General features: G+C 40.4%; 1 protein-coding gene across 1 annotated transcript in view; it reads left to right on the forward strand.

Moving 5' to 3' along the window:
- The window catches only part of RFFL (ring finger and FYVE-like domain containing E3 ubiquitin protein ligase), a 109,047-nt gene that overhangs the window by 58,711 nt on the left and 23,016 nt on the right, over window positions 1-27,320 (forward strand). The window contains exon 2 of the mRNA XM_006890909.1: window positions 25,070-25,257. Within this exon, the coding sequence (XP_006890971.1) occupies window positions 25,078-25,257 (180 nt within the window). The 5' untranslated portion in view covers window positions 25,070-25,077. The remainder of the gene's footprint in view (window positions 1-25,069; window positions 25,258-27,320) is intronic.

Genomic DNA, 27,320 nt, shown 5'->3' on the forward strand with positions numbered 1-27,320 from the left:
AGACTCATCGACAACATGTTATGCAGGTGACACAGCCTTGCTTGCTGCATTATGCAGGTGAGCCACAGAAGACCCAAAGCTTAGAAGGTGAGACTCACGGGGAGAAGGGTGCAACAATGAATGAATGGAATCCCAAAATCTCTGTAGATGTTCATTGAAATGAAAAATAAACAACCTAAATTTTTTTAAAAAATGTATAGATTTGGGTCATTAGTGAATTTGGATTACAGGAGCTCATTTAGTCCTTGGAAGATAGAGTAAAACACTAGATTGAAGTTATAGCTTGTCTGGAGGGGGCAATAAAAGCAGAAGATAGAGCAGAGAAATTTTGTCTTTTTATGAAAAGAATCTTTAAAACTCTCTTTAAGTTATTTACAGCCAGTTTTTACTGGGTGCTTATTATGTGCTAAGTCTTAAAGTAAATGCTTGACAAATTTTTAATTCTATTTTCAGTTATGATTTCATGTGGCAGGTTCTGGTGTTTTCAGGAAATTAAGATTTAAAGATTATAAATATCCCAGAAACTAGAATATTTCTTCATCCTACACCTCCATATCTTTGCTGTCATACATTTTGTGCAATCTGCTTTGGAAAGGTAAACTGCATTATTCTGGTCCTAGAAAAATTCTTATTCTGAAATCTTGCCTTTTCCCACGACATAGGCTTGTAAGGTACCCTCTCACTTAGGCATTGGTTTAGTAAATTAACTGTTTATTAATGCTACTCATTACAAACCAGCTGTTGCTAGTTCATTCCACTGAGTTTCCAAGGCTGTGGGGAGACGGCTCAGGGATAGTTGGTGGACTCGAACTGCTAACCTTGTAGTTAGCAAACATTTCACACACTACAACCAGAAAAGCTCCTTCTACTTATTTGTTGTCTGCTTTCTCATGCATATGATGTGATTAAAAATATTGTAGCTTGAGTCCGGTGAATGTTAGTCCTCATTGTAGGGGATCAGTGCAAAAGGAGAAGACCCTAAATTAGATGAACTGACACAGTGGCTGCAGGAATGAATGAGCTCAGACACAGCAGCGATTGTGAGATTGGCATGAACTGGACGCTGTTTTGTTCTATTGTACGTAGGGTCGCTGATAGCTGGAATGACTCAAATGCCTGCAACAGCAAACACCCATTGGTGAATGTGATGATGTCCTTTGAAAGAGGCATCTTCAGTCAGAAGATACAGAAAAGCTTACCTAGTGAGTCCTGTTTTTTCCCTGATGGTACTAAGGGATTAGAATCACTTTATTTTATATGAGCTTTGTCATCAGTTTTGATGAAAAGAAGGATCTTGCAGTAATTAAGCTCCAGGTCCATTTATTCTCTGTTTTCAGCATTGTTAGTTGACTTTACCCTAAACTGCTTTCTTTCCTGATTGACTTGTCCTTTGGGGTAAAATGCCTGGGTTGAAATTAAATGTGTAGGCTTCTCTGCTGCAGTGTTCAATCTGTCATCTCTCTTAAACTCCACACTAAGATGCAGCCATTTAATTGGTCAGACCCCAGGGGTGGTATTTTGGCACAACTCCATTGGTTAGAATTACTTCTCCCTGAACTTCATAGCAGATGCTGAGGTCCCTTTGCAAATATTTGTCATCGACGAGTTGAAACCAGGGGGTTTCCAAGAACATTTATAACTTGTGATTATTATGTATGTTTTTCAGTTGTTTACAGCAGTTACCACTTTAGGAAAAGAGCTCATTTATTACTAGTGGGAAGTGAATTCTCTCTCCTTTCTCCCTTATTCATACTGTCGTCTTAACATTTTATACTCCAAGACCCACTGCTGTTTTGACATGTTTAAAATCTCCTGTTATGCCATTTTTCTACTCGCTTCTAGTCTCACTCACCTCCTCCTACTTGACTGGGGCTATGTGTGTGCTTCATTTGAAGGTGTATCATTAACAACCGCTTCACCTAGAGACGTGGGTGGCATCTGGTTGAATCTGTCTTTGATTTCTAACATTTCTCTTCTTTCTTCTTTGTTATTTTACTCTTCTGTTTGTTGTTTTCACTTTTCTTCTTTGTAGTTCTCATCACAGTATCATTTCAAAACAAAAACCACTGGAGGGCCTTGAAGACTTTTGTACCTTTTGATGTACAGAACGGGGGAGGGGTGGAAGTAACAGCTGTGCTCATCTTTGAGGCTATCCCATTCCGGTGTAGTAATAACCCCAATGTTAGCATTTTTCAGTTACCTTAAGGTAAATTGTATTACCTCTGTTTTCTTGTTTTTCTAGTAGCCTTGGCACTTAAAAAAAAATCTTTAGTATGTCTGATGTAGACATGCCTTTTTAGTCTTTTCTTAAGAGTGTGTGTGTGTGTATAGTTGTTGTTATGTGCCATCAAGTCACCTGTGACTAATAGCGACTCTGTGTACAACAGCTCTAAACCCTGCTCTATCCTGAGCCAATCGTATTGACTCCGACACACCTACCCTCATTACCTCAGTCACTGAATCAATCCATCTCATCAAGGGTCTTCCTCTCCTGCACTGTCCCTCCACCCTCCCAAGCATGATGTCTCTCTCCAGGGACTGGTCTCTCCTTGCAACTTGTCCACAGTATGTGACATGGAGCTTCAGAATCCTTGCCTCCAAGGAGCAGCCTGGGCTCACCCTATCTAGGTCAAACATGTTTGTTCTCCTAGCAGTCCATGGTATATTCACTACTCTTTTCCAACATCACAGCTCAAAGACATCAGTTCTCTTGCTATCATCCCTAATCATTGTCCAGCTTTCTGATGCATGGCACTTAATTGTGAACACCATGGCCTGGATCAGGTGCACCTTATTTTCCAGACTAACATTGTTGCTCTTCAGTACTCTGGAGATGTCCCTGACAGCAGGCTTTCCCAATGCAACTCGTCATTTGATTTTCTGGCTGCTGGTACCAAAAGTGTTGATTTTGGAGCCAAGCAAACTAAAGCTGTTAACTATCTCAGGCTCTTCATCATCTGTCAAGATGCTGCCATTTGACCCAGCAGTAAGGATCTTTGTCTTCTTGATGTTGAGCTTCAGTCCATATTTAAGGCTATCATTCTTGACCTTCTGTAGCAAGTTCTTCAGATTCTCCTCAGTTCAGCAAGCAAGGCTATATCATCTGCATAATGCAGGTTGTTGATGAGTCTTCCTCCAATTCTGATACTACATTCCTCATAGAGCATATAAATTGAAAAGGTATGGAGATAGGACACATCCCTGGCCTACACCCTTCCTAAATTTAAGCCATGCAGTGTTTCCTTGCTTGGTTCTGATGACTGCTTCCTGGTCCAAGTATAGGTTTTGCATAAGCACAATCAAGTGTTCTGGGATTCCCATTCTTCTCAGAGTTAGCCACAGTTTGTTGTGATCCACACAGTCAAATGCCTTTGCATAGTCAATGAAACACAGACAGTCCTCTGGTACTCTCTGCTTTCAGCCAAGATCCATCTAACATTAGCTATAATATCACTAGAACCATGGCCTCTTCTAAACCCAGCCTGCACATCTGGCTGTTCTCTGTTGATGTACTACTGTCTAGAAGTTATATATGCTAATATATGAAAAGCATGAGCTTTCCAAATCTGTCTCAGTAGAGAAAGGTTCTGAGGACATACTTACAACTAAGCAAAACTCATTGCTTTAAAGTTGGAACTGACTGACAGCTGAAACCTCCAGTGTGTTTTCAGAAGCTGTAGATTGCCAATCTTTATACTCAGGAACAACTGGTGATTCAGCCACCAGCCTTAGAAATAGCAGCATAACTCTGTACCCACAAAGGGAACCACCAGCGCTCCCTTTTAGTAGAGAAAGAATTTCTTTTCAAGAAAGAAAGAAAGATTTTGCAAATAGGTAGGTGCACCCAGCTGGCCTCTAGCTGGTGTCCTCTGTCTGGTTGGCTAGCTGTTGAGTTAATCACAGAACATGTGCTGTAGGTTTTGTTTCCAGATAGTCTCTGTCTAGTTAAGTGCTTGGTCATAAAACATGCCCTTTCAAGATGATGATGCAAGGGTTGTTGGTGTGGCATGTGAAAGCAGAGTTAAAGGTTGTTAAGAAAAACCTGGAGATTATTGTTGTTGTTCTCAGGAGCCATTAAGTTGACTATAAACCCTAGAGACCCTGTGAACAACAAACCTGAACATTGCCCTTTGGAGTGCCATCCTCAGAATCTCTAATATGGTCCAGCCCATTATTATTACAGTCACCGTGTCAGTTCATCTTGTTGAAGGTCTTCCTCCCTTTCCCTAACCCTCCACCTTTCACAGTATGATGTCTTTCATCTTTAGTAAGCGCTTCAAGTCCTCTTCACTTTGAGCAAGCAAGGTTGTATCATCTACAATAACACAGGTCGTGGGTGAGTCTTCCTTCAATCCTGGTGCCGCATATAGTCCAGCTGATTTGCTCAGCATACAGATTGAGGAGATATGAAGAAAAGATAAAAACCAGACACACACCTTTGCTGATTATGTGACACACACTTGTTCTTTTGAGGCAACGGCATCTTAGTCTAGGTGTAGTTTTGAGTGAGCATAATTAAAAGTCCTGGGATTCCCATTCCTCAATGTTAGCCATAGGTTGTTATGATCCACACATTCAGATGCCTTTACAGAGTCAATAGAATACAAGTACAAAAAAAAAGAACACAAGTACACATCTTTTTGGTATTTTCTGCTTTCATCCAAGACTCATCTGACATCATCATCCCTCATGCCATAGATGCTTCTGAATCCTTGAATTTCTGCCAGTGAGTGCACTGTTACATACTGTCCCAGCTATTTTTTAATAATTGTCAACAATATTTTGCTTGCATGTGATATTGTTCTATAATTTCTGCAGTCTTGTTTGAGTACCATGTTTGGAATTGGAGACAAGATAAGGATCTCTTCTAGTTGGCCAGGTAGCTAGCTGTTTTCCAGATTTCTTGATGTTGGAGTTTATTCCCAAGAGGGAAAGTCCCTCAAGGTTTATGTTCACAGACAGACTGAAAAACTGTCCCAGAGAGAAAGAAAAATTTAGACATTAATTTTAGTTTATTGGGACAGGAAACTGACCAGAATGGAACAGCACCACAAGGATCTGGTGGAGGCTGACCAGAAAAGACTTTTTCACTAAGTGTGAGGGGGAAGTAACACCTATTTATACTCTGATACGAACAACCTCCACTACGTGCTTAGGAATGCCTAGCTTAAGGAGAAACGATCATCTGCCTCACCTTTGTTTAGTTCTGTAAGCATGGCTAGAAATAAGAAGGGTAAGAGTCCATCTGCCCCAGACCTATTCATTAAGACTAAGAACTAGAAAAGCAAATCTAGGAGCTTACCTAGCTCAACACAGATAGGGACATTTTGGGATTTTCTCTCTCTCTCTTTCTCTCTCTCTCTCTCTCTATATATATATATTTTTTTACAGAGGTTTTGGATTTCCATTCATTCATTGCCGCAGTTTTCTCCCTGCCCACCCCCATTTTGGGAATTTTTATAAAATTGGTATAGACTAGTGAGCACTGCCAGAGCTGTATCTATTTGTTCAAACACTTTAGCTGATACTCCATCAAGTCCTGGGGCCTTGTTTTTGGCCAGTGCCTTCAGTGCTGCTTCAGCTGCTGCTTTTGTTACTGTTGGTTCTTGATTGTAGGCTATTTCCTGAAGTGTTTGTGTTGACTTGCAGTGTTTCTGAAGGTGCCTAGGGTGTCACCATTCCTGGACCTTGTGATGCCTTTATTAGCTTAATGTTAACCTTCCTTGTCTGAACAGTCTCGGGAAATTTTTTTTTTTAAATAATTGATATTTTAACAGACGTTTACAGAAAACTGGGATTTCTATTCAGTTATTGTTGCATATTTTTCTCCTTACACCCCCCCACACTTCACTTTTCTCTTTAAAAAGGTGAACAACCCAATTGAAAAATGGGCACAGGATATGAACAGACACTTCCCCAAAGAAGACATTGAGATGGTGAAGAAACACATAAAGAAATGTTCAAAATCCTTAGAGCTAAGAGAGATGCAAATCTAAACAACTATGAGAGATCAACTCACCCCAGAAAGAATAGCAAAATTTAACAACACCAAACAACAAATGCTGGCAAGGTTTCAGAGAAACTGGAACCCTTATTCATTATTGGTGGGAGTATAAAATGGTGCAACCACTAAGGAAGGCTATATGATGCTTTCTCAAAAAGTTGGAAATAGGAATACCATTTGACCCTGCAATTTCACTACTGGGAATATACCCTAAAGAAACCAGAACTGCCACCCAAGTAGATATATGCTCACCCATGTTTATTATGGCTTTGTTTACAATAGCAAGGAATTGGAAACAACCCAAGTGCCTATTAGACAAATGAATGGATAGAGAAGCTGTGGTATATTCACACAATAGAACACTATACTGCATTGAAAAACAAGGAACTCATGAAATATTATTAAAAATGGGTGACTCTAGAGGACATTATGCTGAGTGAAATATTTCAGTCACAAAATGACAAATACTGCATACTGCCACTGTTGTAAAGCAGGACTGACATTGGAGTTGGGGAGAAACTAAAAGGGGATAAATAATATATACTGCATTGAAACAGATGAGGGAGAGTATTGTTTAGTAGGAATATGTGATTAGGTATTGTTATGACAAGAGTCCAGAATGAAAGCTGCATAGTGGAGTGGACTGGGGGGAGGATAGGGATAGTATAAAAATGAAAGAATTATTTTTTTTATGTCAAAGAGAAAAGAAAACTGGGGGGAAGGGGTTGGTAGGGAGGAAAGTGTGCAACAATGAATGAATGGAAATAAAATTAAATTAAAAAAAGAGAGATTCTTTCATTTTTGCACAATTTCTTCCCCTCACCCCACCCCCCAGTCCACTTTGCTATGCACCTCTTATTCTGGACTGTTGCCATGCAAATAATACCTAATTGTATATTTCTTTTAGGTAGTTCTTTCCCTCATCTATTTAAATGCAGTGTTCATTATTTATCCTTTTTTTGGATTCCCCCAACCCCGATGTCAATCCCATTTTACAACAATGGCACTGTGCAGTATTTGTCCTTTATCTACTGAATCAAAATATTTTCCCCACCCATCAACAAATGAGTGTAAAGAGAAGCTATGTACCCTGGACTACCAAGAAAACAAACAGATTCACCCTAGAGAGGGTTAAACCAGGCTACTCCTTGGAGGCAGGGATTCTGGGGCTTTGTCTGACATACTTTGAACATGTTGTAAGGAGAGACAGGTCTTTAAAGAGGTACATCATGCTGGGTAGAATAGAGGGACAGCGCAGGAGGGGAAGACCCTCTATGAGGTGGATTGATTCAGTGACTGGGGTAATCGGGATGGGTGTGTCAGAGGCAGTGAGATTGACACAGGATAGAGCAGGGTTTAGGGCTGTTGTACATAGGGTCGCTATGAGTCACAAGGGACTCCATGGCACATAACAACAGATAATGTGAAGAAAGTAAAGAAACTGGAAGTTTGTGATTTAGAGCAAACCTAGCAGTAATACAGTTAAAGTTTAAAATTGTAAAAGTTTTCTTCTCTGTTGATTAGAAAGGCCCTCTTTGATACAAGGTCCTATTACTAGGTGAGCAGAGCTCAACAATAGATTGTAGATTGGAAAGGCAAGCCGTAACAGTTACAGGGTTTGATAAGATTTTCCTGAAAATTATCCATCTCGTTTAATAAGGGCTCTAGCCTGATAAGGAGTCCTACTTCCATTGACCTTCTATACTAAAAGGACACTTCTCCTTTAAAAAATATTATTAAGGACATAATAGTTTTCTGCTTCTTTCTTGCCTATTGCAGTAGCTAGTGATGAGAAAAGAAAATGTGAGAATATGAAGCCTGAATCCTTTTCCAAGTGGGACGTAGATTCATGTTGAACCTTGTCATCCAGTTAGTGATAGTGATGACTGTCTTAGTTACCTAGAGCTGCTCAGTCAGAATACTGTAAGTGGATGATTTTAACCAACAGGAATGCGTTGTCTCATACTTTAGGAGACTAGAAGTCTGAATTCAGTGTGCCAACTGTAGGGAAAGACTGTCTCTGTTGGCTCTGGGGTAAAGTCCTTGTCTCCTTTAACATCTGGGCCCAGTGTTTCATGGAGCTTTGATCTTGGCGACAGTCTTCTGGATCCAGCAGAGACTGAAAGATCTTTCTGCTTTCTCGGTGGTAGAAGATCTATATGTCGGTCACACTCTGGGGAAACTCCCTTACGTCAGATTTGGACTGTGACTTGAGTAAGAGTGGTGATTTCAGTAAGGATAACTCATCCTATCCTAATTCTGCCTTGTTAACATAACAAACATAACCTAATCCTCTGTAACATAACCTAATCCTGCCTCAGTGTAAAGACTAAGGTGTGCCTGACGCAAACCCTGACAGTTTCAATTTCTTCATATGCTTATCAAAGTTGGACAGTGAATAAGAAAGACCAAAGAAAATTGATACCTTTGAATCCTCTTGTTAGCTAAGAGTATTGACTATAGTGTGCATTGTAAAAAGAGCAAATGGAACCTTTCTTTTACACAGAGATAGAAACAATTGTGGAGGGTTGACTCTGGGAAGGGAGGGAGAGGGAGGGAGCAGAAATTAGTGAATGGATGGGTAGGGTGCAGGGAAAGGGAGGGTACAGGAAGGCTTGGTGAAAATAATGTAAGCAGTGACATTGTACAATTGTGATTGACATTTTAAGAGACAGTGTGATGAGTGAAGATTGATGAGTGTGGCAGAAAGTGTGAGGATGGCATGGGATAGGACAAGGTTCAGATCTCTGTTCATAGGGTCATTATGGGTCATACTTGATGGCACCTAACAACAATAGCGCCTTAAGAGTGATAGAATGAAAACCAGTTAAAAAGTAATCTAGGAAAAGGCTTATCTTTATACATTTGTAACTTTTAGTATATAGAAAACTTAGTTGACTTATGATGCTGTTGTGTACCTAGAGTTGGGACCAATGTATAACTGACTCTGCTGTAGGTTTTCAGAAGCAGTTAATCACACTGGAGGAGAATGCCCATTCTCTCCTGCATAGCAGCTGCTGGTGGCCTCGAACCACGTGGCTTTGGGATTGTAGTGTATCTTCTTCCTACTAGGCCACCAGAACTCCCTAGTTGACTTACGGGAGGTATAAATTAAAATTCTAACTTGCTAGGAATGATTCTTTTCCTCTCCTGTCCCTTTTGTAAGAGCTTTTCTGGCCTGGTGGTAAGAAGCTACACTGCAATCCCAAAGGCATGTGGTTTGAATCCAACAGCAGCTGTGCTGGAGAAGGACAGGCAATCTCCTACTGTTAGAGTCACTGCCTCTGAAAACCCACTGAAGGTCAGCTGTGGATGGGTTCTGATTCGACAGTACGTAACAGACCTTTTGGAGCAAGCAGTCTCTTCAAGGCTGAGTTAGAATCGACTCTATAGCAGTGGGTTCGGGGTGGTTTTTTTACCTTTTGCAAGATGCTTACGTGTTGAAGTTCCACTTGACAGGAAGATACTCTTTTTTTCTTACAAGGAGGTGGAAGCTAGTATTAAGTACTTCCCCCTGTTGGTCACTTTAGGAAATTTCCATTCAATTTACCATAGTCCAATTTGCATGATAAAACCATTGCCCTTAGTCCCCTGGCTCTTACGCTCTTGAATTGTTGTGAATTACTAGTGCTAAGGAAGGTAAGTATAGATGTTGAAAATGGCCCCCTTTGCTGTAGGACCCGAAATTAGTTGGAAGAATCTGGATTTACATCCTCAAACTAGCTGTGAGAACTTGGTCCCAGTTATCTAACAAAATGAGCACTTTAATTCTTGTTTTTTGCAGAATTATATTAAGTATGGCAGTAGAAGTAAAAAGTACCTTATTATACATATGACAGGATTTTTTCATGTTTTCACTTTTTCCCCTTAAATTTTTGTTTTCCCCTGAGACCACCTGAATGGGGGACTACAGGACCCTTGAATTTGAAAACCTTTACTTCTCTGCTCCTTGAAATAGCAGCAGCAAAAAGTCCTTTTTCCACCATCTAAAACTTTGATCTTTCATATTAAAATACAACTTGGGTACTTCCTGAGGGAAAGAGGAGAGCCTCTTTTGAAGTTGAGTATATTTCAAGTGAGAATGAAGGCTCTGGAATCTGTTTTTGGATAGATAGAGGTAAACATCACTTAATGTTCATTAGTCCTCTTCTGCCTATGTTGTTGGGGAGTCAATTCCAACTCATAATGACCCTAAGTGTAACAGAATGAAGTGCCTGCACCATCCCCCATACAGTCTGCCATGTTTGAGCCAATTGCTGTAGCCACTATGGCAGTCGCTCTTGCTAAGAATCTTCCTCTTTTTCACTGACATTGTATTTTACCAAGCTGGTTGCTCTTCTCGAGGAACTGGTTCCCCCAGATAACATTTCCAGAGTATGTGAAACAAAATCTCACTATCCTCCTTTCTCATAAACATTCTGATTATATTTCTTCCAAGACCAGTTTGCTCATTCATTTTGGCTGTCTTTGCTATATCCACTACGCTTCACCAGTATTTAATTCAAATGCCTTCCGTTTACTTACTTTAGGTTGTTCTTACTGTTGTGTGCCTTTGAGCTGGAAAAGACTCATAGTTGACTCTCCAGTGGATTTTCAGAGACTTTAAACCACGTGAGAGGAGATTACTCATTTTTCTTCCCTTGAAGGAGCTGGTGTATTTAAACAGCATTCCTTAGAGTTAAAAATGCAACTTATTTACCAGTATGCCCCTAAGCTCCCTTCCTATATAGGTAAGGGAGTTAAATTTATTTATTTAGGGATAATTTTTATCCCGCCTACCGTTACCCTCCAAGAAAGGTCTACCACTGCTCTCCACTTTTTATCTAAGTTTGAAAAGCACTATAAAAGTGTGATCCATTTTTATACTAAGCGTGTACTCTGTGCCCATTTGGTGAGGGAAGTTTATTCCTGTTATACTAAAACTCATCCAGCCCACTCAGTGTTAGAACCAGAATTTAAGATCAGGTCTGACTAGTTAAGAAAGCCAAAGTAAGGGGAGCTCTGGTGGCCTAGTGGCAAGAAGCTGCATCTACAATCCCAGAGGTGTACGGTTCAAATCCACCAGATGCTCTGCCGGGGAAGGAGGGGCAATCTCCTCCTGTACCAGTCAGATCTGATTTGATGGTACACGCACACAAAAATAATAAAATAATTTTTTTTTTTTTAAAAAAAAAAGAAAGCCAAAGTAAAATATATTTGGGACCAGCTTTTCTTATGGTTTATTGGTTTTCTGAAAAATGAGCCCCTAATAAAATTCTTACCTAGGAAATAAGCATTATCTATTACCCATATCTAAAAAGCTGTCCTGGAAGCTGGAAAAGTGACTGCTCGGATTTAGAGCCTTTGGAAATGTTTTTCTTACACTGTGTCCTAGTGGTGAAGGAGCTTGTTTATGTCCTCTCCCTCAGTACCATTTCAGCAAGGATCTTTATCTAGTTCAGGCCTGTGGTTCTATAGCTTCACTAGATACTTGCCTTCTTTATGATTAGGTGTTCAGAATTCTTTGACTTAGAAATCATGTCAGTATCACAGAGAACATGCTTCATTGCGTGACACCTAGTAAGTGAGGCTAGTTGGTGGTAGGATTTACTCTGCAGGCTACTTGCTTATAAATGCAGCAGTTGCCCTCTTTAATATTCATTGTGTTGTCACCAGCATGTTAAATCTTCCCCAGGCTGGGCAGACCCCTCCAGCAGGTAGACTGGAAAATTCCAATTGCTACTCTAAGATTCTGTTTTAAATTTAAGAGTTTCAAGGGAGTTCAAGTTTCTTGGCAGAAGAACTTACTTTTAAAAGTAAGCATCTTTCCAACTTGAGAGAGATTTTAAATTTAAGGTGAATTGTCAAGATACGGGTGATTCTTATGAGGGTGGTATAATGAACTGTGCTAAGGCCTCTGCTCACTCACTTACTGAAGTGGTAGAAAAATCTAAGCTTTGGATGACCAGAGGGAAAGCCTGGCTTTCCAGCAAATGGTTACTACAGTACATCTAGCCTGTTTCCATTTTAGAATTTTAACTTGAGGTTTCATGATAGGTTATCACTCAATTCATTGCCGTTTGTTGTTGTTGTTATGGACCATCAAGTCACCTGCAACTAATAGCGACTCTGTGTACAACAGCTCTGAACCCTGCTCTATCCCGTGCCAATTGTATTGTCTCCGACACAACTACCCGCATTACCTTAGTCACTGAACCAGTCCATCTCATCGAGAGTCTTCCTCTCCTGCACTGTCCTTCCACCCTCACAAGCATGATGTCCCTCTCCAAGGACTGGTCCCTCCTTGTAACATGACCAAAGTATGTGAGACGGAACTTCAGATTTCTTGCCTCCGAGGAGCAGCCTGGGCTCACCCTATCTAGGTCAAACCTGTTTGTTCTCCTAGCAGTCCCTGGTATATTCACTACTCTTTTCCAATACCAGAGCTCAAAGACATCAATTCTCTTGCTGTCATCCCTAATCATTGTCGAGCTTTCTGATGCATAGCACTTAATTGTGAACACCATGGCCTGTAGCAGGTATACCTTAGTTTCCAGACTAACATCGTTGCTCTTCAGTACTCTGGAGATGTCCCTGACAGCAGGCTTTCCCCAGTGCAACTCGCCATTTGATTTTCTGGCTGCTGGTACCAAGAGTGTTGATTGTGGAACCAAGAAAACTAAAGCTGTTAACAATCTTAGTCTCTTCACCATCTATCATGATGCTGCCAATTGTCTCAGTGGTGAGGATCTTTGTCTTCTTGATGTTGAGTTTCAATCCATATTTAAAGCTATAGTTCTTGACCTTCTGTAGCAAGTTCTTCAGATTCTCCTCAGTTTAGCAAGCACGGTTGTGTATCCGCATTTAGTTAGCACCAGTCAATACCTTGCTGACCCTACCATTATGTTTCCGACTGTAAATTGTACAGGATGAGATTGCCCATCTTTCCAGCATCAGCTACTGGTCAATTTCAAACCACAAGAGAGCTGCAGCCTTTGGGTTAGCAGCACAACTCCCTTTGGACTACACCACCAGAGCTGCCTTATCGGTAGGTGGTGGTTGTGTGCTGTCGAGTCAGAACCAACCCATAGTTGACTCTGAATCTCCAGTGGGTTTTCAGAGTCAGTAAATTGCATTGGAGGAGATTGCCCATCCTTCTCAAACCATATGTCTTTGGAATTGGAGCACAGTTTCTTACCACTATGCCACCAGAGCTCCCTACTGTAGGCTAGATACATTATATATCTTAATTATTACTTGTCAAATTACCCTCCAACATGGGATATTGTGGAACAGTGAATTAAGTAATATTACCCATCCATCCATAGCCTTCTATTTTGTGATTCTAGCTTCTTTGTCTATGCTTAAGCCCTCATTTTTTTTTGGTTTTTTTTTTGTTTTTTTGCAGTGTTAACCATTTTATTTTTTTTCTATATTTTATTAATTTTCATAAACATTTACAGAGATTTTGGGTTTCCATTCATTCATTGTTGCACTATTCTCTCTACCCTCCTCCCAGTTTGTTCTTGTCCAAATGCCACAGTGCTTGTCAAAGCCAGTTCTGATTAATCTTCTTTGTCAGTGTGTCCTTTGCCATTCCCTATCACTCCTCCCTGAGAGAGACTTCACCCTGAGTCATAAGGAAAAGGGGATGGCGTATTCTCTTAGCTACTTCCTGCTGAAAAGGGACGCTGTGGGTTTCAGGGTGAAGATCTTCTCTCACTACTCTAAAGGGCCCCTTTGGATGTAGGAAACACATAGACTATTATGGAGATTGATTTTGGAATTTAGATGCACTCTTATTGATTGTGCTTGGCCGTACATGTTCATATCCTTGAAGATGTATCATGGGGGTGTTGCAACCTAGAAGACACAACTTTGACTAACAAGTTATAAGTACATGAGTCCAAAAATTATGGAAAAGTAAAAGAAAAAGATTCTTTCATTGTTTTACAAACCCTCCCCCAGGTCCCCTCCACCATGTAGTTAAGCCCTCATTTGAGGATGGTATTTGTCAAGGAGATAGGATAAGTGGGCTTGTACCCTACCATAGTATGTCCAAAGTTATCCGTAGTTCTCCTGGAGGTGTAATTTATAGCCCTGGGATCCTGTATGAAGGAAAGGTTGTGGGAAGTTGAGTGCTTGTTTGCTTGGGATGCTGCATCTAACCTGATCCCACAGTGCTGACTACAGACAGCTGACAACCTCAGCATACAGGCTCCTAGCCCATTGTTCACCAGTCTCTGCAACCATGTTCATCTCATGCGGCACTTGTTTCCTTGATGGGTTTGGAGTATCTGTGAGGCCTTCTTGCAAATCCCAGAACCCAAAGACATAGGTGAGAATGAGAGGACCGAAGGCAGGAGGATTAATTGATGCTGGAGATGAGAGGACTGAAGGTAGGAGGATTAACTGATGTCGGAGATGATGGAGTGGTACAAGAGTTTGCACACTTGGAATACTTTTAACTTCCACCTTATAAGAACTGTGTTGTCCCTACGAACAATAGTAAAGTTCAACAGAGCAGGAAACAACAAATGCTGGTGAGGTTGTAGAGAGATTGGAACTCTTATTTAGAGCTGATGAAAATATAAAATGGCACAACTACTATGGACAGCAGTCTGGCACTAACTAAAAAAGTTGGAAATAGAAATACCATTTGACCCAGCATTTCCACTATTGGGAATATACCCTAATGAAACCAGAGCCATGACTCAAACACATGTATGCACACCACATTTATTGTTACATTATTCACAATAGCAAAGACATGTAAGCAACCCAAGTGCTCATCAACGAATGGATAGAAAAACTGTGATACATTCACACAATGGAATATTATGCAGCATTGACAAACAATGAACTCGTAAAACATTACACAACATGGGGGAGCCTGGGACAGATATGGGAGGCTGTTGAAGAGAGAATGGGAAAAGAGTGGGTAGGTAGTGGACACTGCATTAGAACAGATGAGGGTAAGAACTGTCTTAAAGGAATATATGACTAGGTATTATATGTATGACAGCAATCTGGAATAAGGAATGCATTGAGAGGTGGGCTGGGTAAGGGAGGGGGAAGAAAATATACAATAATGAGTAAAATCAAATTCTTGTTATGTACCTTGAGGTTGAAACCAAGTCATGGGTGATCCTTCAGCAGGTTTTCAGACACTGGAAATCACATGGGAGATGGCCCAGTTTTCTCTGGAGGAGAATCTAGTAGTTTTGAACTGCCTGCTTTGGGATGGTGGTGCAGCTCCCTATCGGGTAGGCCACCAGAGCTCCCTTTGTAGGAACTAGTCTTGTTCCAGTCATTGTAAAAGAAGTTATCTGTGCTGGTGCATTTTGCAGGTAGGGTGACAGGCTCAGAAAACTTAAGTAACCTGTTCAGAGTACTGCAACTAGCTAGTTATCCTTTGTTTTTGACAAAGGGTATTTCCTTTTCATAGTCACTTTGTTGTTGCTGTTAAGTACTGTTGAATTGAGGACTCCAAACTGACCCTATGTTTGGAGAAGAAGCAATTCAACGGGAAAATTTATAAAGCATCTAGATTGAATAAATATGAAGAAAGGATGCAGCCCTGACACACTCTTTTATTAATTTTTAAGTCATGTAGTGTTTTCTTTTTCTGTTCAGAAATAGCTTTTTGGTCTAAATGTGAGTTTCTCATGAGCACAGTTAAGTGTTTTGGGATTCCCGTTCTTCTCAGTTTATCTATAATTTGATATGATCCAAACAATCAAAAACCTTTGTATAGACAATAAAACACAAGTAAATACCTTTTCTCTTTTTTTTGTTTTTGAGTTTGGTTTTCTAAAATTTTTTTTTTATTAATTTCAATGAAAATTTACAGAGACTTTGGATTTTCATTCATTCATTGTTGTACTTTTCTCCCCTCCCAACCCTTCTCCCCAGTACACTCCCCTCTTGGAAAAGTAAAAGAAAAATTCTTTCATTGTTTTATAATCCCTCCCCCCAGGTCCACTCCACTATGCAGCCTTTGCTCTGGACTCCCATCATGACAAAAATACCAAATCACATATCCCTTTTAAACAGTTTTCCCCCTTATCTTTTTCAGTGCAGTATATATTATTTAACCCATCTTTCTCAGTCTCCCCCAACCCCGATGTAAGTCCTGTCTTACAACAGTGACACCATTCAGTATTTGTCCTTTTGTGACTGAGATACTTCACTTAGCATAATGTCCTCCAGAGTCACCCATTTTGAATAATATTGCATGAGTTCCTTGTTTTTCAATGCTGCATTGTATTCCATTATGTGAATATACCACAGCTTTTCTATCCATTTGTTTGTTGATGGGCACCTGGGTTTTTTCCAACTCCTTGCTATTGTGAACAAAGCCACGATAAACATGGGTATGCATAAAGCTGCTTGGGTGGCAGTTATGGTCTCTTTGTGGTATAATCCCAGTAGTGGAATTGCTGGGTCAAATGGTATCTCTATTTGCAACTTTTTGAGAGAGTGCCATACCGCCTTCCACAGTGGTTGCACCATTTTACACTTCCACCAATAGTGAATAAGGGTTCCAGTTTCTCCACAACCTCGCCAGCATTCGTTGCTATTCTTACTGGGGTGAGATGATATAGTTGTTTTGAATACTTTTTCTCTTATTCTTTCCTTTTAGCCAAGATCTGTCTGACATCAGCAGTGATATTTCATTTTCCCTGACCTCTTTTAGATCCAGCTATGAATTAATATGGCCCTTTCATCCACAGCCTTTTATTTTGTGATTGTAGCCTTTTTGTCTTTAGACCTCATTCAAGGAGAATTAAGGAGAGAGGATTTGGTTGGAATACAAGCCCTACTCTACTTGAAGGCTACCTAAGTACTATATAAGATTATGGGGAGCTCTGGTGGCTTAGTGCTAAGGGATTATGGCCAACTCAAAGGTGGTGGTGGTTATTGTGTACCATTGAGGCAGAACCGACCCATAGCTGACCTGGCCTGCTGGTTTTCAGAAGCAGTTAATCACATGAGAGGAGATTGCCCACTCTCTGGCAGAGCGGCTGGTGGCCTTGAACCATGTGCCTTCCGGATTGCAATGCAGCTTCTTGCCACTAAGCTACTAGAGCTCAACTCAGAGGTATACAGCTCAAATCCACCAGCCACTCCGCAGAAGTAAGATGGACAATCACTCCTGTGCAGTTTGCTGCCTCTGAAAACCACTGGAAGGGTCAGCTGTGAGTCAGTTCTGACTTGAGGGTACATAACAACAATGTATAAGCTCATGGAACCTCAACACTCCCTTACTTGGGACAGAGCATTTATCGTGACTCAGCTGTGCCAACAACTGACAACTCAAAGCCTGCAGGATCCTGGCCCATAGCTCATGAGACTCTGCAGTATTGGCCCGTATCACCCACAGTCATTTGAGCCATTTCCCTCTAGGTTTTAAGTTTCAGTGAGACCATCAAACAAATCACAAACCCCAAAAGACATAGACACACAGGAGTGAGGAAACTGAACGGAGGAATGATAATTAATGTTAGAGTTGATGGAGTGGTACGACAGCTTGGACATTTGGGCCATTGTCTACCTCCATTTTATAGGAAATACTTTTGTACTAATGATTGTAAAAGCAGTATTCATGCATCAGAAGAAACTTCTAGCAATTCCCTACCACTGTACTGTTCCAGCCATTTAAAAATTATCTTCAACAAAATTTTGCTCACATATTTATGATATTGCTCCATAATTTCCACATTCTATTAGATAACCCTTCTTGGAAATGGGTACAAATATAGGTCTTTTCCAATCAGTTGGCCAATTTAACTATCTTCCAAATTTCTTGTCATGACTGGAGAGCATGTCCAGGGCTGCTCTGTTTGTGCAGATATTTTAGTTGGTATTCCATCAATTGTTTGTTGGGTCTTATTTTTTGCCTGTGCCATCAGTGCAGCTTGAACTTCATCCTTCAGTGCCACTAATTGTTGATCATATGCTGCTACCTGAATCAGTCCAATCTTAGACAGCTGCTGTACCAATTTCTACTTGCACTAGCAGTGTGTTACAGTTCTGGTTGCTCTATGTCCAGTTCTCCTCATCTGTACTGCCACTTGGTAGTATTATCTGCATTTTCAGTTTTAGCCATTCCATGGCTGTTTGGTGGTAACACATTTGGTTTTAATTTATACTTCCCTTATGACAAGGAGGAACCTTAGTGATGGGTGTGCATTACATATCTGGTTGAATGCAACCACTCTGAGGGAGAAAGATGAGTCAGTTTCCTCCCGTAAAGAGTTACAGCCTCAGAAACTCAGTTAAGAGTTGTCATAAGCTGGAATCTGCGGAAGTGGGTTTAACGGTTTTCATTATATGACAAGTGTTTTAAAGTCTGAGAGATCCTGGAACATGCTCATGAGCTGAGACAAAGTTTCCAATAGATATAAGAGAGCCAAGAGCTCAGCGGGGACGGCCCAGAGTAGACTGTTGGGTTTGGTGCAAGCAGCAACGTTTCCCTGGTTCTAAACACACATTAGGCTTCAGAGTTTAAATTCTTGGTGGCTAAGGTTTTGGTTGCTAACCAGAAGGTTGGTGATTTGAATTTACTGACTGCTCTGTGAGAGAAAGAAGGGTAGTCTCCTCACATAAAAATGTGCTGCCTGGGAAACTTGATGGAAGGCACCATGAGTCAGAATTGACTCAACAAAAGTGGATCGAAGTTTTGGTTTTAGGTGTGGGCTTCTGCCAGAAAGTTCAGAAGGTCTCTGAACCTTGCTCATCTAGTAACAGGAGGAACCATACTGGAATCATTCTGTGAGGATGACTTGAGATAACAGGAGTTATAATAGTAGGAGATATAACAGGCTCAGTGCCTGGTAGATAAGAAGCATTGTAACTAGAGTACTGCTACTTTCTTCTTTACTTCTCAAAATATATAATTACTTATCAGTTATTTCAAAGAGGCTTAGCTAAGCCATATTGATAGGTTTTTCACAGCATTTCCTTTCAAAGCCATTGCAGTTGTACTTTAATTGCTTTTTAAGGATAATATACAAGATGAAGCTAAGCCCATTCTGTATTAATGATCCATAACGTAGGATACTTTTCTTTGTGCACTTACAGCATAGATGCTTTTAATCATCCTAGGAATACATTAGCAACAGTAGGCAAAACACCCTTAATAAACCAGAGATGATTCTGTAAGCCTGTCATGCAGCTGTTTTCTGATTTTCAGAAAGATCCTTTAACCTTTTCATGGCTAGTGGACTATCTCGTATTGAGCTACATTTTCCATCTCTGAGGTTTTATGGGGAAGCTCCCATCCTGCTGTCTGGTGGCGACCAGTCTCACCAGTTCCAAGGCTAGAGATCCCTCTGGACATATGTGTATTAAATCCTTATTAATTAAAAAAGAAAAAAAATTCTTTTGTTTGAAGGAATTTCCGTTCCTGAAAACAGTTTGAACAAAAAATTCAAAACAAAAAAATTTGCTCTTAAAATACTTTTTTGCAAGTCTTTATATAATAGGTAACTATAAATGTATTAGTTTTAAGATGCAGCTTTCTATATATTATGAAGAGCCTGTTGTTGAAGTTACCTGGGTACACGGAGCAGTTAATTAAAATCAGAACAAATCTAATAAGAACCTTTGGGACTTTAATGGCTGAATTTCGTAGGTAGCAAGTAGTTTTGAAGTTGCCTTGCAAAAGATTTTACTAGGATAGTGACATTTTGACCCTTTTTCTCACCATCCCCCATCCCCATGAATAACAGTCATTAATCTACTTAAAATTACTTGCCTTGGGCAGGTGAACAAGTGGAGAAGTGACTGTTTTACAATTACTTGGGATTCTAGGACCAAATAGGGAGAAATCACATTATCTACCATATTGCCTCTAACTGCATCTGTGCCTACTTTACCAGGAATAGGTCATTAATCTTACCCCGTTATTAGCACTCTGGTTTTCCTGTTCATCAGGGCCAAGTATCCTAAGAAATTCCAGCACAACCAACTGACAAAAATTTCATGTGATTGTTAGTCATTCTTGCATCTTACTGAATAATTCTTCCTATGATAATAATAATGTTTTCTTGTTCATGCCCCCCTGTATCTCCCATCTTTATCTTCTTTAGGCAAAGTAGAAGAGGGCAGCCTGGCAGATTTCCAGAGAGCTCAGTAGGAGAGCAGTCAGCATGTTGTTTAGGATCAAATTGCTAAGTTCATCTTCTGAAGAAGGTGGGAAGGAATTTTCAAGCCTTCAGTTAAGACATGATAACAGTTTTCTTTCAAGATCACAAGGAAGTTTGCAGATCAGAGAGAAGTTTTTCAGTTGTTACCTTGGCATAATTCCTTCCTATACCTACAGTTTGTTCCACTTTGAGACCTTTAGCAACATAATCAGATACTCCTATGTGTCACCTGCTAAGAGCTGAGGGATGAGAAAGTATTGTCAAGAGAAAAGTGTGTCTTTTGTTTGAAGTCTTAGTTACTTAGTAGTATTAAAACTGAAATACCACCAAAATGAGTGACATTAACAAATAGAAATTTGTTTTCTTACAATTTTGAAGATGCTTATTTGATTGGGCTCTCAGCTGTAAATCTCAAGGGAGGAGGATCATGGCAGCACAGTTTTTATTCATTAGACTGCCAGGTTTTCCTTTAGAAGGCTGCTGCTTTTGTCTTTACATGCCATGGAGTTGATGACAACTCTAGCAACCCTGTGTACGATGGATCTGAACAATGCCCTATCCTCATTATCTCTGATACACTTAGGCCCATTGTTAAGTCACTATGTTGATCTATCTTGATGAGGGTCTTCCTCTCTTGATTTCTTTTCCCGAGGACTAGCCCCTCCTAACAACATGCACAGAGTATGTGAACCAAAGTTCCGCCATCCTTCTCCAAAAGGCCCATTCTGGCTGCACTTTCTCTAATACCTTTCTGTTTTTTTGGAAGTGAATGAGATATTTAATACTCTTCTCCTAAATGAAAACTCAAAAGCATTGATTCTTCTGTCATCCTTATTCATTTAGAAGGCTTTTGTAGTTACGAACCACTGAGCTGGAACTGACTCATAACTGACCCTCCAGTAGGTGTTCTTAGGCAGTAAGTTGCACAGGAATTGATTGTCCATCTTTCTCGTGCAAAGCAGCTGGTGGATTTGAACTGTGTATCTGTGGGTTGGCAGGGCAACTGCTTACCACTAAGCCGCCTTGTTGTTAAATGCTGTCTAATTGAAATGGACTCCTAGATGACTCTCCAGCAGGTTTCTGCACAGGAGGAGATTGCCCATCTTGCTCCTGCAGAGCAACAGATAGATTCAAACCATGTACTTTTGGTTTACCATCACAACTCCTAGCCACCAGCATTCCCTCATTGTGCTTCATTCACCTGATAAAGAGAATTCATTCCCCAGTGGAATATCATCCTCTCCAGAGAGACAGAAAGATTACAACACATATTTAGGGGAACACAATTCAATTAATAATGTTTGACATTGCAAAAATTAGAAAGTTTTTCCTTTTGCTTCCTAAAACAACACTAAATATAATTGTATTTAAGAGTCCTGGTGACACAGTGCTTAATAGCTTGGTTCCTAGTCCATAGTTTGGATATTAAGCCTCACCAGCTGCTCTGCAGGAGAAAGATGTGGCTCCTGTAAAGATTTACAGCCTCAGGAACCCTATAGACACTTCTGCTCTGTCTTAAGAGTCCCTCTAGGTTGGAACTGACCTGGAGGCAATGCTTATTGTTTGGTTTTATTTGTATATTGTTTGAAATAGTTATATTTAGGCTGAGGGCTTTGCAGGACAGCAGATTAGGAAGTGTGTCTTTTTTGTGTATTTAAATATATGCTCCAAATAGCAAAAGGCTTTTCACTTTTGGTGAACCTGTACTCTTAGAAGGAGGAGGACTACATTATGTTGCATGGTTTTGGTTTTTTTTTATACTAGAAACTTCTCCTTTCCATGATCACCCCCCTCCTCGCATATAGCTGCCATGATGAGACCTGGCTTTTCACCTCATCCAGAATAAGAATGACAGGTTTTGTGTCTTCTGAAAGAGTCAAATCTTTCTGGAGCAGCCAAATACTTGAATAGGCAAGAGACCTTTGCGAGATATTTATAGGAGGCAAGTTGAAAAACTAAAGATATTGCCGAGGAATATGACTTCTTTGGACTTCCATTGAAGGAAGGACTTTTTTCTCCCTTCTTAAACAAATTTTTATTTATTTATATATTTATTTTTCTTGTTTACTGTTGAGTCAGATCAGATTGGCACAGGAAGAGATTGTCCCTCCTTTTCCAGCAGTGCATCTGGTGGATTTGAACTGCGCACCTTTGGGATTGCAGCACAGCTTCTTACCACTAAGCCACCAAATCTCTGAAGGAAGAACTTTTTAAGATTGATTTTTTTGTGTGTGGGTGCCCAAGTTTATTGAAAATATTACAGCATCAGACAGACTCAAACGGCTCCACGCGGTGTTTTGAAATTAATCCCAACAGTGGGCTGAGTGACCTGCAGGTTGGACAGACTGCCAAAGTCCAAGAGTTTCAGCATTTCCTTAGTATAAGGATCTACTTCAATGATCTCCTGATCCAGGGCTGAAACCTCTGGTACATAATTATCTCTCCTTTCTCTCTCCTCCTCCTGCAGCTTAATGCAGATGCCTCTCACAGGCCCTCTCTGAATCCACTTCATCAGATGTGTGACATAGCCTGCTATCTTGTTCCAGAGTTTTTTGCTGGGAATAATGGCGATCTCCTCGCACACGCACTTGTTCGTGTGGAAGTCATTACCCAGACACGTGTAGTATTTTTCAGTGATGACCCGGGCCGCCTTCTTCATGGTTCTGGTGCGAACACAGCCCATGTTGGTGGGTCCTTGGTGAAAGAGCACTTTTTAGGATCTTGTAGCAGCGTGGCCAGCTGAGCTCTAAAACCTCTTGAGAAAGGGATCATATCTAAATCACATCAAAACACATTATAGTGATGCAGAAGCATTTTGACTGTGCAGAAAATGCAATGAATGTGTGGGTTAGTTAAGACATAAGTATTGCTGGAGTTTTATTCATTCAGCAGTCCTTGTTGAGCCATGAGCCAATTGTCCATATAGGGAATTGTATGGCTGTCACTGTCACTGTTCTCATGGGTCATAGGGAGCCTCTGTTACCCAGAGAATCCTACAGAGTGAGTGGCTTTTATTATAAGTGGTGTGTTGGATGCAGTGTCAGAAAGCTTAAAAGCTGATGAAGTTAGGATGTAAGGTGTTTGACCCAGGTCATTTACCCCCATTGCTGGGACTCATTCTCACAGAGCATGCCCACACTTGGACCAGATGGTCTCTTCTTTCCTTCCAGTTCTCTATGGCTTTGAACTATTAGTACAATGAGTCAGGAGACAGAGCTGCAAGTGCTATTCTTTTGTGTGAACTGATTATCAAATGCTAATGCTAAATGTTTCACTTGTTAATCTCTGAAAGCAAAGCTTTCAAGTTCAAACTGTCCACATTGATAGCCTTGGTCTTCGAGAACAAGAACATAGTCTTATTTTATCACAATGTTGTTTTTGCTGTTGTTGATTGCCTTCAAGTAGAGCATGACTCATAGCGACCCTATCAACAAAGCGCGTGAAGCCCCTCTACAACTATTGACATTTATTAAAGTTCATAGAGTTTCCAGAGGCACGTTATTTACGAAGTGGATGCCACTCCTGCTTCTTGCTTTCTGTTGGCCCCTTGCTGAATCAGTGCTTCTCTGTGGGTTTATTAAGGCGTTCTAGATGATGATGCTTGTCATAATACTTGATATTTTATTGATCCTTATTATAATCGTTAGGTTGTTCAAAGACTTGGACCCTCTTTATTCTGAGATCTTAAAAATCATTATCTACCCTCATCCAGAATGTGATGATGATCATCATCTAGAACTTCATTAAATTTTTTTATAATTTTCTTTTTTAATTTGTGTGTGTACTGTCAGATCGGATCTGACTGGTACAGGAGGACATCGTCCCTCCTTCTCCAGCAGGGCATCTGGTGGATTCGAACCGTGCACCTCTGGGATTGTAAAACTTCTTAATAAGCCCATAGAGAAGCACTGATTCAGCAAGGAACCAACATTTGAGCATCTATGTAGCATACTTTGCTGGAGAATAGACATAAAGAAATAGATTTGTGAAAGTGCTTGTTACAAGTGTGATGATAGAAATCTCTAGGATTAGGGTAGTTTAGCTAATGGGTGAGAAGAGAAATCAAGGGTGAGCTTAATAAAAGGAAAAAGAACATTAGTGTTAAGAAGACCTGGGATTTTAAGGGAACTCTGGTGGCCTAGTGGCAAGAAGCTACACTGCAATCCCAGAGGTATGTGGTTCAAATCCACTAGTTGCTCTGATGGAGAAGGAGGGACAATCTCCTCCTGTACCAGTCAGATCTGATTTGATGGTACACGCACACAAAATAATAAAATCTTAAAAAAATTAGAAAAGAAGACCTGGGATTTTAGAATTTCCCCTGATTTGTTTTTTTTTCTTTCCATTTTTTAATTTTCATATTGGTTTGCATAGAAGAATCTCAACTGTTGATATTATTTGTGGGACCTCAACTTCTCTGAGCCTCAGCTGTCTGAGGTGTATAAAGGAAATAATACTTCCTTCCCATGGTTAGTATGTGTGAGATTAAATGTGTGTGTGTGTGTGTGTGAGAGAGAGAGAGAGAGAGAGAGATGAAGTACTTTGTATCTGAGCTCTAGGGACAAAGCCTTAGTCCTGAGTAAAGTAGATGTTAGGCTATTGTATTTGCTAAGGTAAGAAAACATTTTAGGTAAATTTAGGTCTCAGCTTAAACCCCATCAAGCATCAGCCCCTTTTCTAAGATAGTGTGCCAACTAGGCAATTGTTGGTGTTCTGGAAGATCAGGTGTCAGTATGTGCACTGCTTCTGCAGAATGATGGTGGTGGTGAAGGAGGTGGCAAGCAACCTGTGCCTTCTGAAAATAGGTCTTAATATCAACTCTGGCTGCAGGTATGAAAGGAATAACTTTGCACACCTGCACCCATAGGAACAGAAACAACAATAGAGGAATGTCTCCATTCTAACATTTCCCCATCTTCTTTCCTTGAACCAGATATTAGAATGTGGGCAACCTGCTGCAACTGGTTCTGCCTGGATGGACAGCCTGAAGAGGCCCCACCACCCCAGGGATCCAGGACGCAAGCCTATTCCAACCCTGGATACAGCTCCTTCCCTTCCCCAACAGGCTCTGAACCTAGCTGCAAGGGCTGTGGGGCCCACTTTGCCAACATGGCCAGGAAGGTGAGTGTTGAACTCTCATCTGTGTTGCCACTACAGCTTCAGCTTTAATTTAAAGACTATAGAGCCTTAGGCCAGCCAATGCCTTCTCCAGGAATGCATGCTTCCTCCTTCTGCTTATGTACTACTGGTAACTCAGACTCACACTGCTTTTTACACTAAACCAAAAACATCTTAATAGAGATTTGGGACAGATAGGCCTGAATTCTGATACCAGCTTTGCCATTTATTTTCTTTGAAAAGAAGCTTAGAGAGATTAAGTCATACTTTACCATGTACGAGTTAATCTTTCTGAGCTTCCTTTTCCCATTGATAAGATGGCAACAATAATAATATCCACCTCACAGTATTGTTGTGAGAATAAATTAAGCCATGAAGAAAGCTGTGCAGCCTGTCCAGCATGATGCTTGCCTTAGCCATCATAAAAGAATTAACTGCAAATTAATGTGGGTTTGGTTTTTTTTTATCTAAAGTAGTATCAAAAACTCCTCAGGTAAGTCAAGACCCTAACAAGACAAAGATTAGAGCTTATTTACTGTAGCTGATTACATTCCATTTGTTGGGCTGCTCAGCTTCCCAGATTAGTTAGCAGGAAATAACATTATTGGCTGAGTAATTGTCTGTAGGAATGGCTGTCCCTTTGTTAATGGCTGGCAGCATGTTCTTGATGGTTGGGGCAAAAGGTGAACTTTGACCTGAATAAAGAGCTGCATTTTTCTGCAGGATTAGAAATTTGTAGTCTAGAATTGGTGATTGCATATGATATTAAAATGGTAATAATGATATAAAATCAGGAAAAGCAAGCACCAGGGTTTGTATCCTTTCTTCATTCGTAGTCAATCTGTATGCTGAGCAAATCATGTGAGAAGCTGGACTCTTACAGAAAGTGGCATCAGGACTGAAGGAAAACTCATCAACAGCCTGCATTATGCAGGTGATACAACCTTGCTTGCTGAAAGTGATGAGGACTTGAAACACTTGTTACAGAAGATCAAAGCCTACAGCATTCAATATGGATTGCATCTCAGTATCAAGAAGACAACAATCCTCACCATTGGACTGATAAAGCAACATCATGATTGATAGAAAAAAAGATTTAAATTGTCAGTGATTTCATCTTATATAAATCTACAGTTAGCATCCTTGGTACGAGAAGTCAATAGATCAGGAGATCTATTGAATTGGGAAAATCCTACAAATTACTGAGGAGCAGAGGTGTCAATTTGAAGATGAAGGTACTCTTGATTCAGGTCATTTGCTATCTTTTCAGTCATTTGCTATCCATTTGAGAGCTGGACACTGAATTAGAATGACAGAGAATTGATGCCTTTGAGTTTTGATGTTGGACCCTGAATCTCCCATGGACTACCAAAAGAACAGATATGTCTTGGATAGAGTACAGCAGAGTGCTCCTTAGAGGCGAAAATGACAAAGCTTTGTCTCACATACTTGGGCATGTTGCTAGGAGAGGCTATTCCTTGGAGAAAGACGTCATGCTTACAAAGGTCGAGGGTCAGCAAAAGAGAGGAAGCCCTCAGTGGACTCAAATGTGTCAGATGATAAGGATGGCAGAGGATAGGACAAATCTCTTCTTTATAAGGTCACTATTCAACTTGACAGCACCTAGCAACGACAACAGCAAAGGGTATTTGAGAGGAACTAGTGTTTTTAAGCATCTCCTATATCCAAGGAGGGAGCTCTGGTGGCAAGTCTGTAGCAAGTTATGCTGTGTATCTCAGTGGTTTGAATCAGTGTCTCTGTGGGAGAAAAATGAGCAGTTTCCTCTGGTTGCAATTTACAGCCTTGATGGGAGATTACTACAAGATGGAACTGACTCTGGCATTGAGTTTTTCATTTATATGCCAGAGACTTTTCAGAACACTTCAGAGTTTTTTGGTTTTTTTAAATCTTTATAACTGGATGATGCAGCTGTTAGATTCCCTAAACCAGCATTTTATGTCTAAGGAACTAAGGCGTAAAACCTTAAACCTAGAAAAAGAAACTGTATGTATATCAAGTTCATGACAAATAGCATAAAAGATATTAAAGCACTCATTCTTTTTTTG

Source organism: Elephantulus edwardii, unplaced genomic scaffold (genome assembly GCF_000299155.1).
Source record: "Elephantulus edwardii isolate Elephantulus edwardi_28Jun2011 unplaced genomic scaffold, EleEdw1.0 scaffold00094, whole genome shotgun sequence".
NCBI lineage: Eukaryota > Metazoa > Chordata > Mammalia > Macroscelidea > Macroscelididae > Elephantulus > Elephantulus edwardii.